Source organism: Aristolochia californica, unplaced genomic scaffold, assembly GCF_029961685.1.
Source record: "Aristolochia californica isolate CCGP_79_NKW_82.1479 unplaced genomic scaffold, dmAriCali1.0.hap1 SCAF_2, whole genome shotgun sequence".
NCBI lineage: Eukaryota > Viridiplantae > Streptophyta > Magnoliopsida > Piperales > Aristolochiaceae > Aristolochia > Aristolochia californica.
Window position 1 is genome coordinate 3,860,918 of NW_027181881.1, and position 13,176 is coordinate 3,874,093.

The 13,176-nt window shown below is 39.4% G+C and overlaps 1 protein-coding gene across 2 annotated transcripts; it reads left to right on the forward strand.

The window, feature by feature from the left end:
• The first annotated feature begins 124 nt into the window (after positions 1–124).
• On the forward strand, positions 125–12,018 carry LOC137956976 (probable serine/threonine-protein kinase At1g54610). Of its 2 annotated transcripts, XR_011113294.1 has the most exons (8): positions 125–913; positions 999–1,283; positions 1,370–1,687; positions 4,055–4,282; positions 9,333–9,433; positions 10,630–10,753; positions 10,984–11,397; positions 11,657–12,018. XR_011113294.1 is itself a non-coding variant. In XM_068804662.1 (7 exons), exons 1-7 carry the CDS (start codon positions 548–550, stop codon positions 11,296–11,298), a joined length of 1,737 nt encoding a protein of 578 aa, XP_068660763.1. In that variant the 5' UTR covers positions 125–547; the 3' UTR covers positions 11,299–11,510. The 2 variants fall into 2 exon arrangements, 1 of the variants encoding a protein (XP_068660763.1); XM_068804662.1 differs by lacking the exon at positions 11,657–12,018 and having other exon boundaries at positions 10,984–11,510.
• Positions 12,019–13,176: the final 1,158 nt, after the last annotated feature.

The following is a 13,176-nucleotide window of genomic DNA, read 5'->3' on the forward strand; positions in this document are numbered from 1 at the left end:
TCGCCAAATCAGCACTTACTCTGTGGATCGGTTTGACTTGGGAGGATCCGAATTTCTGCCACCCTGGACGTTCGCAACAGCGGAACTATATATATCTCTTTACACTGAGCTTCGGTGTACTAGCTCCTCCTCTCCTTCTCACGTCTGTTCTTTGGCCGGGCCTCGGTATCTCTTTCTCACGCTCTGTCCAAAGAGTCAAAAAGCGGTCACCCCGGAGAGTCCAATCGGTAATTCTCCATAAATCGGGTCAATAAAACAAATCGAAGCTCTGGCTGCCTCTTTAATGGTGGATCGTCTAAGATCGAAGCCCTAATTTACTATTTCTATCTTCCTTTTTCTTCCTTTTCGTCAGCCACAAATCGTGGTGGCTCCGAATCATTGCTCTCTCTCGCCTGTCGGATAAAAGGGAAAAAGTTACGTCCTTGAGCTGACTAGTGGCGGAATCTATCAAGGCGTCTAAGTCGAGGACGAGTCTAGGGTTTATGCAGCGGATCAGTTCGGTGGAGTAATGCGATGCACTGAGAGATGAAGTTGGGATCAGTGAGGGATGGGTTGCGTCTTTGGAAGGGAGGTGTCGGCATCTGCGAGTTCGGAAAAGGAGAGGGAGAAGGACAGGAATTCGTCGTCTGTTTCGGGCAGGAAAGCTCAGGTTTCTGTGCCGAGGACTGAGACTGTTGAGGTTCAAAACGGGAACGATGACAGTCAGAAGAAGGTTGAAAAGCCTGACGGGAGTCAACGGCCACGAGGAGAGCGGAGGCGGTCGCGACCAAACCCGAGGCTCAGTAACCCCCCAAAGAATGTACACGGCGAGCAGGTTGCTGCTGGATGGCCTTCTTGGCTCTCCGCCGTCGCAGGCGAGGCCATCAAGGGCTGGACACCCCGCCGAGCAGACACTTTCGAGAAGCTAGATAAGGCAAGTTTCCTGTTTGTTTTCCTTGTCTTTTAAACTTACAAGTTCTGTTTTTGGTGAAGTTGAGATTATGATCTTTGGGCTTCAGATTGGGCAAGGAACTTACAGCAATGTATACAAAGCTAGAGACACTTTGACAGGCAAAATTGTGGCGTTGAAGAAGGTCAGGTTCGACAATTTGGAGCCGGAGAGTGTGAAATTCATGGCCAGAGAGATTCTCATCCTACGGCGGCTGGATCACCCGAATATTGTAAAATTAGAGGGTTTAGTCACCTCGAGGATGTCTTGTAGTTTGTACCTCGTGTTTGAATACATGGAGCACGATCTGGCAGGACTTGCTGCTAGTCCGGGAATTAAGTTCACTGAACCTCAGGTTCGCTCCAGCCTAGGTTACCCAATTGTTTTATTTTATTTCTGAAAAAAAAGGGCGCTGGTTGCTTATAATTCCTGGTATGGCAGGTAAAATGTTATATGCATCAGTTATTGTCGGGGCTTGAGCACTGTCACAACCAAGGGGTGTTACACCGGGACATTAAGGGCTCGAATCTTCTTCTCGACAATGGTGGGATACTTAAGATTGCGGATTTTGGTTTGGCTTCATTCTTCGATCCAAACCACAAGCAGCCCATGACTAGTCGTGTGGTGACACTTTGGTACAGGCCTCCGGAACTTCTTTTGGGGGCAACAGATTATGGTGTAGGTGTGGATCTCTGGAGTGCTGGTTGCATTCTAGCAGAGTTGTTGGCTGGAAAGCCTATCATGCCTGGTCGGACAGAGGTAGGTTATGAGATATGATGATCCTGATCCACCTAGAATGTTGAAATGTGTTTCGCTCGATCTTAACAGCAAGCTGTGATTGCTTTTGAAGTCTTCTGGAGACATGCATGTAGTGCAATTTCTCTGTTTGCTTTATCCGTATTGATTGGGCAGCAAGGATCTTAAATAAGTTAAAAATTGTTGTGTACTTCATGTTGGGATGAGTGCTGGCTATCCACTTGGAGTGTTTTTATTTTTTTCTTTTCTGTAGCAACTTTAGTTTTTGTTTTGATAAGATTGATGGCATTCTGGTATCAAAAGGTGTTATGGGCGTTTATTACTCTGTGCAAGGAGTGCTAGATGATTTCCTTATTAAAGCTTGTAGTTCTGGGTTGTTTCCTTTCAATGTACATGTTTGAAGTTATTTTAGCAGGTGTTCTGCTGTATTTGGAAGCATAGATCATACCTCAGTTCTGAGGGTACTACTTTCAATGTACATGTTTGAAGTTATTTTAGCAGGTGTTCTGCTGTATCTGGACGCATAGATCATACCTCAGTTCTGAGGGTACTAAGTTTCTCATACTTAAGGGTGGAAAATTTAAAATGAAACTTTTTATGAGTTATAAGCTTCTTGACCACTCTGTATATTTGACTATAGCAAGAACTTGTTTCAGTTGCTTATCATAGGGGATTCTTACAACTGCTTCAAATACAGTATCAGGAAGCACAGCTTGTGGAACCTCAATATCCACGGGCTTATTAGCTAAATGGCAATTGGCAATACAATACACCCTGTTGCTTCTCGTGGATTTTCATAACCCTGCTGCACAAAGGAATTTGATCCTAGACAATTAAGAGATCCTCAGAATCATTACTTCTCTGAGCAGATCAGCTGAGATTAGCTTTTGAGTCTCCTTTTAACAGTGTATGGCTGACAAGTATCTTGAAGAAAGAAAGGAAAAACAGGGAAAATGGTTGCAAAGCATATGGTAGATTCCAACAGCTTCCACAGAGTACCAGGTTCCTGATTAAATCATTTTACTAGGCCCAGAGTACCTGATAAGAACTGAAAGTTCAAGCGTCAAGCTATTGAGGTTTCCTAAGGTCATGAGATTCCTCAGCAGTCGCGTGATCTAGGCTCATTGTGCTTTATTGATTTTACGGTTACCTGCCTTCTCCTATTTGTATGTTTTTCTGTTATAAGCAAGATGACCTTCAAGCAAATACATCTGACTGATTGGACAATTTACATTAAATATCAAACCTGTGTAGTTGCATTTGGGTTTAGGTGATGCAGCATAAAATTTCTCATTCCTTATCACCTGGTGTTAACTAGGTAATACTAGAATAAACCTTCTTCTATTGTTCAATGAGTAACTTTAGTACAGATCTAGTCCAATTAATGTAGTCGATTTATACTTCTTCCTGCATAGTTACCTAAGTGACTAGAGACTATTTTGCAGTCACTGTTTTATATGGTCTGTATAGCTGAGATACTACTCTTATGGTTACCTTATTTAGGTGTTTTATCTCATTTACTATCCGATGCTTTATTTGTTTATGCAACTATCCCTTTTTATGGGATATCCATTGTTTTATCTTGTTAACCATGTTTCAAAAAGGAAAATTACTGTTAGATGTGGAAAGTTTTGATATGCGCATTTTCATACAGTTACATTAGAATCTGAAGGAATAAACATCAGTTTGTAAGGTAATGCAGGTTTAGAACTCTGGGTGTGGAGTGTAGGACTCACTCAATCTTTTGACTTAGGCTTAGACAAACAATGGTTCTATGAGTTGCATTCCACCTGATTTATTCTTGCTTTTCCTGAGACCCCCTGCCTTGTGGACAGGCTAAAAGAATCAAGTCAGTCAATGAGTCCACTAAATTCAGACCTTCTATATAAATAATGAGAATTGTGAGCTACTTTCTTTCTCTCTCTCTCTCTCTCTCTCTCTCTCTCTTTTCTGAATGTTGAAACCCATAAAATGGTCCCCATCCCCTCTCTTCCCTTTCATGTGGCCATTGAGTCAGTGGCTCAATCCATTGTCGAGCTACTTGTGCCAAAAGGAAAAAGATTGACTGTTGGCCCCCAAAAACTAACTTAGGAAGACTGATCTTGAAAATTTCTCACTGATTTGTCTGGTTAATTAACCTGCATATGAATTTTCCGTTGAGTTTATTATTTCTAATTTAGCTGAAAAAAGCCTTTCAGTTTTTTTATTCTGCCTCCATCGCATCTTTCTTGAAGACATCCAAACAGAGCTCAAATGCTGATATTATTCTTACTTTTTGTCTTGAAAAGAAACAGAAACTCTTATAGCTAGTTAAAGAAATTAAAATTTTCTATTAAAAAAGCAGTTTAAATTTTTTTCCCTGGTTGCCAGGTGGAGCAACTGCACAAGATATTCAAGTTGTGTGGATCTCCTACTGAAGAATACTGGAAGAAGTCAAAGTTGCCTCATGCCACCATATTTAAACCCCAACAACCTTATAAACGGTGCATAGCCGAGACTTTTAAAGATTTTCCTTCATCTTCATTGCCACTTATTGAAACTCTTCTTGCAATTGACCCTGCTGAACGCAAAACTGCTTCTGATGCTCTGACAAGTGAAGTAAGTTTCTCACATCATATCTTTGTGGACGTTTTCTTTGTAGGATTCTCTTTGTACTTTGATGTGGCTGAATATTTTACATCTGCAAGTAGGCGCTATCTGTTGTTTAAGTAGTTCCTGCTGCTATTGCTCTCTGATCTAATTTCTAATCAATATAATTTTCTGCATCAGTGGGTACTGGAGATCCTACTTTAATCCATATAGATGCATGAATAAGGTTGTTGTCAGTTCAAAGTCCATGATGCATTGAAACAAATAAACACCAACAAGTTGGGCTGTTTCAATCTCAAAATGGCTATGGAGGTTAGAATGCCTTCTTGAACCTATTACTGTAGGATCACCTAAGCTTGTAAGTGATGTGGGACTATTCTTCGACAACAACCTATGTTATTCCCAAACTACCAACTTCAGATGTGGAGCACACATAGGCGACCTAAATTTTGGGGCTTTTACCCTTCGACTCATCCCTTCATGTGAAAGTGTAAATGGAAAAGATATTCACGTCGGCCATGTTGAACAAACTCAGGCCATAATGGGAAAAAAGAAGGGGTTGGATATGGTCTGTTGTGATTATAATTTGGCCAGTTCTATCCAAAGGTGATTACTGAAGTAGGGAGTGTTTTGGGAAGTTCCATCCAAACATGATGAGCTAAAGCTAGGAAGCTTTTTCCCAACTTTTAACATGAGGACCACTTAAACTTGTGACAGATGTAGACTATTCTCCCAGAATTACCTCTCTTACTCTTGATTGCCTGTACAAGATTTATAGCACATATATGAGTCATAATGGACTTTTAACCACCAACATGTGTAATCTCTTTTCCTAAACAAATGCCATTATTCTCTGAGGACTTCAATTAGTTAACTTTTATGTTGAAGAAAAGATACTGTAAGCAATGAGAAAAGTAACAGGATAGGAAGCCTTCTCTGCATACTCTTTTAAACTGCTTATGAATACTGCAGAAATAGTATGAAACTCTTTAAAGTAGATCTATCATTATCCTTTGTTGTTTCTTCTTTTTAACCTTTAGAGGTGTCTATGTTTTCAGGATGCTTGTTCATTTGATTTGAATGCAAACATGCAGTACAGGAAGTCTATCTATTCTAACATAATCCAACTTTGTTTGTAGAAAATAATTTCACATAGGTTAAAATTAGGTCAAACTCTATGGTTATTAGTTGGCAAAAGACCTACTAACTTCGGTTTGTCTTTTGGGATGGCCATGGACTCAATTGTAACATGGTATTAGAGTAGGGCTTTTATTTTAGTAGGTCCTAGTTTGCTCCCCCATTTAGTTTGTACCTCTGTCCATGTTTTAGGCCTCATTACTAGTTTATTTAGGCGTGGTCTAGAATAATCTGATAGAGGTTAAAGTTTGAATTTTTTTGTAACTATTAGTTGGGAAAAGACCTAACTTGTGCCAGTCATTTGGGGATGATGTAATAAATTTTTTACATGAAGATACCATTTTCTTATGTTGAATTGAGAGCTGATCTAGTGGTTGATGAAAAATACTGCCCCACCAGCCATGACCATGTAAATACCTCTGTTACCTCTGTTGTAAGTGCTTCTTTTGGAAGTTAGTGTAAAGTCTGTGCCTGTGGACCCAAAATGATGCCTGAATCTATCTGGTATGTATGCTCCTTTTCTGTTTCTTCAAATTTACATTTTGCCAAAATTGTTTTGCTGGTTTATTTTAACATCTGCGAAGAAAATTCGCAAGGTTGCTACTATTTTAAAACATTGCAGTGTTGCACATGCTAATTGGTTGCTGCTATTTTCTTATTGAAGAAAACATGTCAGAGTTACTAATTTGTGAATTTGGACACTGTTCACGTGTATAAAGTAATTCTGTTCAACCTTATGGAGGAGCATATTGGCTATGCGAAACTTATCTTTAGGAATTGAGGATCAGGGGCCAATTGCTACCCAGTTTCTTATACCCTTTGAAATGAAAACTAAATGGTAATCAATTATGGGTATCCCTATATTATGCCTAAACTGGTGTAGACAATTAATGATTTTTGGCATTTTTTGGTGGATAATACTACCTATAGTGCAGCTTTAGCATTGTACCACTAACTTTTTCTTGTATTTTAGTTGAAACTGTCTAGTATAATGTTTTGGTCAACTTTATAACAGTATTTTTTTCTGTTTTAAGATGTGAACCTCATTTTCTGGCTTTATCTTTGGTATCAGCTCCTTTAAAACAAAAATTGTATCAGTTCAATAATGATGGTAACTGAAGGCCCGCAAGTCTTCCATGAAGGTTTTTCGTTAATTGAATATTTTTTTTTTTTTACTGTTACATGCTATTTCTCAAATATCTAGGATATATGATAATGAGTAAAATTCAAGAGGTTATTGTGAATCATAATAGACCTCCAATTTTTGAAACATACTCTCCTGAGAAAAGCATATGGCACCGTAAACTTATATTATTCGTATGCAGCTACTTCAAGTTCCTTGTTTGGTTATTCTTTCTTTTATGCAAACTGTTCTGTACATCAGTTTTATCTGCAATTTGTCTCTTCTTCATGTATGTGAGAATCTCATCATGAGAATTTCATTCTCTGGACATTATTTGAGAATCAAAATTGTCGGTTGTCTGGGGGTAATGAGTGAGACTATGGTTATGGACTTTTTTGGTATGGTACATACTTGAGGTAAGAGTCGTTCTGAACATGGATGGAGATTCTTCTTTTTGTTCTGGAAGTTAGACATGCTACATCTTATAAGCAAGATGTGACTGGGATTGAGTGATCCAATGAAAACTGTGATGGAATGTTTTATATCTCCTTTGCCCAGATATGGGTAACATTAACCATGTGTTGTGGAAATTGTAACAGAGTGGAAGAGACCATTGATCATCTTTTCTCCTTTGTTCATTTGCACAAACTATGGGGCTATTTCCTATGCTAGTTCTGGATTAAATTATGTTTCCCATCATCAGTGCCAATTTTTTTTAGCAGAATTTCCGTCTTCCATTTCCAAGTTGCGTAAAGTTGTGTAGTGAGCTGGCATATCTTTCTTCCGTGGTACATATCGAAGGCACACAGTAAAATGTTTAATAATAAGTGACATGCCAAAAAAAAAAGCAAGTCGAAGACAGCAAAGCAGCTGATAAGGAGGAGGACAGGCCAAAAAACGTTGCAAAGAGGGAGTAGAAATGCGGGAACAGCCTCATCATCCAGGCAAAGCTTACCTTGGCAGAGCTTATGCTGGATGAAACCTGACCCAACCTCTAGAACAAATGTGTGCTGAGGCATGGGAGTGAATGCAAGAATTGGCAGGGAGGATGGCAGGATATGAAAAGCACGTGGCGCAGGAGAGCTGGCACTTGCAATGGAGATTGAAAGAACCAAAAACTAGCTTGTTGATTATTATCTCCTTGAATACAAGAGATTGAAAAGCAGTTTGAAGAGGCCCTGGTGTGTGACATAATTTAAAAGAATAAAGCTCAACTGGTTATTTTCCAAGAAATGAAGCTTGAGACGATTTCTTCAGCTACTGTTAGGGACTTGTGGATCAACCACAATCCCTGCTGGGGCTTCTTGCTTGCTCAAGGAGCATCTGGGGGCATCTTGCTAATGTGGGACAGAGCTGTGCTGGAAATCAGAGACATCTCCTCTGGTCAATTTCTCCATTATCGGAAGATATACAGATTGATGCATGCGGGATGCTGGGTGGAATTTGGTGTCCCTCATGGCTCTGCCAATGTGTCGATTTTGAGGAGGAAATCACAGGCTCCTTTAAGAATAATGATGAACCTTGGCTCCTTGGGGGGGGGGGGGGTTTCAATTGTATCAGATTCTAGAACAAGAAGCAACCATCGCTACCAAGTTACCTCCTCCATGCATGGCTTCGGCGACTTTGTTTGGGCACATAATTGTAAAAATGTATGCTTGGGAAGGAGAAGAGAGATGAAGAGGAAAGAGAAAGAGAAGAAGAGAGGAATAGAAGAGTGCGAGAGCAGCATTCATTAGATGCAAAAAATCGTGCCTCCCTTCTGTTTTATTCCCTTTAGTGATAACATGCTTGGGGGGGGGGGGGTTTCAATTGTATCAGATTCTAGAACAAGAAGCAACCATCGCTACCAAGTTACCTCCTCCATGCATGGCTTCGGCGACTTTGTTTGGGCACATAATTGTAAAAATGTATGCTTGGGAAGGAGAAGAGAGATGAAGAGGAAAGGAAAAGAGAAAGAGAAGAAGAGAGGAATAGAAGAGTGCGAGAGCAGCATTCATTAGATGCAAAAAATCGTGCCTCCCTTCTGTTTTATTCCCTTTAGTGATAACATGAGTAAGATTATAATAATGCCCCTTAGTGCATCTTGCCTTTGTTGATTCTGGTGTCTTACTGGATTTAAAACATTCAAAAAGAAGTTTCTTGTTGTCTCATTGTTGAAGGTGATTCATCTAATGTCATTAGTTGGTGTATGAAGAAGAAGGAACCTCCATAAAGGTTTTAGCCATATTTACAAAGTGATCTCTGATATTTCTGAATATATTTCTGTTTCTTGGTCTCTTCATCTAAGTTCTACTAATTGTATAGCAGACAAGCTTGCGAAAGAGGGGGTTTGCTCTGCAACATCTTGCCGTTCATGATTATCCTCTGTATCTGTCATTTTGTTAATAGAATTGCTCATGTTCAAAAAAATAATTATTTGCAATAATCCAACCCTTTTTTAATGTTTTCATTCTCCAATTACCATGGGAGTAGTAGGTCCCTGTTCATGCTTGTCTTCCAGGTGAAATCCCTGAATCTTGATCTCTGGAAAAGCTTTGCCTTGTACTAGAAATATGACACCAGTACTTCTTCACCTAAGAAAAATGTGAATGGAAGCCGACTCCAATTAAAAATGTGCCTAAATTGGCAAACATTACAGTAATGCCACTGTTTTTGTCTGTGTATGTGAGCATTACCATGCTAAAGCAATTATGGGAAGTTCTCTTGATGTTTGTTTTATGCTTCAGTACTAAGTGATGCCTTGTATCCATAGTTTGCAGTGGAAGGTTCTTTCTTCACCTTTTGTTTTCTGTATTGCAGTTCTTCACAACAAAACCTTATGCCTGTGATCCGTCTACCCTTCCTCAGTATCCACCAAGCAAAGAGATGGATGCGAAACTGAGAGATGAAGAGGCTAGAAGGTATGTATATCATTTGTTCTTTGGATGTTGCTTGGATCGCTTTTTATGACATTGAGAAATCTAACCTAGTGAATACTATGGTAATAACTGAAAGCAGGCAATTTAAAAATTATAAAAATACCCTTTTTACATACTCCAGGCATATAAATTAATATAGAATGACAATAAACTCCTATAACAATATTTTTATTGAAAAAATAAATTTTTTATTTTTTATGATTTTTGAAAAGAATGAGATTATATTAAGGCAAAACGCCAGAAAAATAGACAATGAGAGAATGGCAAAACTTTTGAAATGGGAAAATAACAAAACTGAGTAAGGAATATATGATAATCCGCACCAGAAGATTGAAGTTCACTTAGAATGAGTCAAATGAGAGCAAGGATCAGGTTTATTTAAGGTGGGCCCACATTGTTCTTGACCTGGGGATCAAATGAGCTGAGCAATTTCAAGCTTTTGATTGAGATTGTCTTTCAAATATATGGTAATCCACAATTTTAAAAAAATAAATGGTCCTAAGAAAATCGTGGCTTGCTTAAGATGATTCAAAAGAGACCAAATTGTCACAGACCCGATATCACCTCAAGGATTCCTATTATATGGCAAGCCTCTATTATCAGCCTATTGCTGTGGCCTGGCGTTAGTGGCTAGGAGTTGTCCATGTGGAGGAACTCGATGAGAAGGAGAAGGGAAAGAAATCTTATTGATGGAACAAACATCTTGAAGTGTTGCTTGTGAGTGGAATATGTTACGGCTGGGATTTGAATGGTGTTTTTTCTTTGTTTGGCTGTTGGCTGAGGATGGAAGGTGAACTAGATGCTTAAACAGAGAGGAAGAAGATGGTGAAGCCTAAATGGACCGGTTTCTGAATGGGTATTCGTTGAGGCTTTTAATGAATATCCTTTAAGAAACGGGGTGAATTTGGATTTTACTTGATGGATTGAGACGGCTGGTTTCTACCCATTTGACAGTCCTATGTGGACTAGTTCAGTTTATGGATTAATTTTTTGTATAAATATATATATAGATTTTTTTTTAAAATAAGGATCTCTTGGTTATGAAAATTGATTTCAATCACTTTCTTGGTTTATCACATACCTTGTTCCCTTGTCACTATTTTTATCCTTTGATTTAATCTGAGAATTTTGAATTTGTTTGGCTTGATTATTAAACCTAAATAATTATGGTTGTTCAGGCTGAGAGCAGCTGGTGGTAGAGCAAATGGGGATGGTGTAAAGAAGGCTCGAGCACGTGAGCGACCTGCGAGAGCAGCAATTCCTGCTCCAGAAGCTAATGCAGAACTTCAAGCTAATCTTGATGTAAGTTGATTCTTGTCCCATGTTACATATCTTTGGCTATGACTTACTGTGGGAATAATAGATTTTTGAAGCTTACTCATGGTTAACGGGGCAGTTAATTGTCATTTGTTAAAAAATTATTGTGAAAAATCTTGTTCTGTTAAATTTTCAAACAGTTAATTGATTTGTAACAAAGAACAATCCAACATTAAGATCTCACTGATTGCTGGTGGTTTATTTTGTAATTACAGAGGAGACGATTAATTACACATGCAAATGCAAAGAGCAAGAGTGAAAAGTTTCCTCCCCCGCACCAGGATGGAGCACTTGGCTTTCCTTTGGGATCTTCTCATCACATGGACCCAACCTTTGATCCGCCAGAAGTTCCATTCAGTTCCAACTTCACGTATCAGAAAGGCCCTATCACTACTTGGTCAGGACCCTTGGTGGACTCTGCTGCTGTAGGTCCTCCAAGACGAAAGAAACAGAATGCTAGTGATGTCCGTGGACCATCAAAACAGAACCAGGGTCAGAAGGAGAAAGGGGGAGTTCGGATTAAAGGGTAGGAAAGCATTCCGTAGAATTTGAGTATTCACACCGACTTGTTTTATGTGGTGCCTGTCCTGTTTCACGATATTCTTACGTCGGCTAAGTGTATGGTCATGGTGAGTCAAAAATCGCTTTTCTTCTTCATTCCATTTGTTGTTCCATTTTTTGGACGGCAAGCCTTTATTTGTAGGCTCAAATAGTAGATTATTCCACGGTATGTATATTTTAATTTTGGTTTCCATTTGTTTCTAGTATTGAAAACTGAATACTGATTAGGTTAATGAGATCTAATAAATATGTCACGCAATTTCTCATAGACTATTTGTCTCTATTTGCTTCTGGCTGCTGATTATGTCCCATTTTTTTTTGCCTCAGAAATGGAATTAGTGCTCTAGCACTTAAATTACCGGTTTCTATCAAAGGAGTATAACCCTTCCAGGATTTGACCGATGAGGCCATATTCGAATAAAATTCGAATATATTTGGATTTTCTGAAGGCACTGGGCTGATCCTTAAATGTCTAGGTCTCGGTATCCTTTATTTTCAACAGCTAGAATTCAGATTTTGAACCTACATTTACAAATACTGGGAGGTTTTTATTCATAATTTCCATATACACATGATAAAACTGTAAAATAAACATTAATTCCCTGCATCTTTAAGGAATCAATGTACGACCGGCCAGTGATCGGCTGGGAAAAGAAGCCTCTGAAATATTCTTCCACCGTCATCCTCTTAAACAATGCAGGGTGGCATTCTTCGATCAAACTGTTTGCAGGGTCAATTTCCGCCTTCAGTTTCGGATTAAAAAAAGGTGGCGACAGATATCCTATCTTGGACGCTATTTGCAGCCATCCAATGCTCACGACTCTGGTAAATCCCATTGCTTAAAATCTGTTACACCAAAACCAATATAAACCGTGGAAGATGAATCGGAAACAGGTGAGTAAATTGAACATTCTGCAGCAGACTTACCTCCAACATGTCTCCTACGTTAACTATGAAGGCGTTTGGGAGAGGTTTGACAGGATCCACTTCCCTTGGTGCTTTATCTGAAGCCCATCAATTTCACTGACCTGAAGAAGAATGGTAAGACCCGATCCATCTGAGTGAGGTGTGGCAGCAACCACCAGTTCTGGTTGCGGACATGGTGGATAGTAGTTCATTCTCATCCCCTGATAACCATCTCCAAAACACTTCTGTCATCTCGTCGATTTTCATTCTCAGAGCTCTTGCCATCTTCTCTAAAATGGTCATGACTATCTTTTGCAACTCCATGACATAGACCTCTTAAGGTCTCTCTACAATAGGAAGATAAAAAAAGAATCATCAGAGGTTGGTAAGTGTACTGGATTGGACTGATTTGAAGATTTAAAAGAAACTAAATACCTGAGAGTGGCAGAGAGGTTCTCAAATATATGAGGCTTCCTCAGATGGGGAGGATGGACGACCATGTAGAACATGTCAGACCAATCGAGTTTTTGCTCTTCTGATAAGACAAATGCCTGCCCGTATCCTTCTAAATCTCCTGTCTGCTGTCCAAATTTTTTCTTCTCTTCCAAACGTAATTTGCAGAACTCCTTAATATCTGCTTTTAATCTCTCCATCACTTAGTCACTGATTCCATGGTTGATTAGCTGCAAAAAAAAAAAAAAGACGATGCATCTAGAGTGATGTTTCCGTTCCGTTCGGACCAGAAATACATTATTTGTTCTGCGATTCGCTATGATGATCGTCTATAGTGAGTGAGGTGGTTTGTCGAGCTCAGAAACGCCAGTCTCTGCAAGTGAAGTGCAGTTTGTCGAGCTCAAGAGACGCTACATAGGCATCACCGTGAATCAAACGCTGCATGTCGATGACTGGAAGCGGGGGAAAAGAGCCAGAAGTGCAGAGGA

Excerpts from the sequence above, each read along its gene's own strand:
- LOC137956976 (XM_068804662.1), top strand. The coding sequence starts at position 548 with ATGGGTTGCGTCTTTGGAAGGGAGGTGTCGGCATCTGCGAGTTCGGAA. Across the intron at positions 1,284-1,369 it reads TTAAGTTCACTGAACCTCAG|GTAAAATGTTATATGCATCA; the intron begins GTTCGCTCCAGC and ends CTGGTATGGCAG. Across the intron at positions 9,434-10,629 it reads AGAGATGAAGAGGCTAGAAG|GCTGAGAGCAGCTGGTGGTA; the intron begins GTATGTATATCA and ends ATGGTTGTTCAG.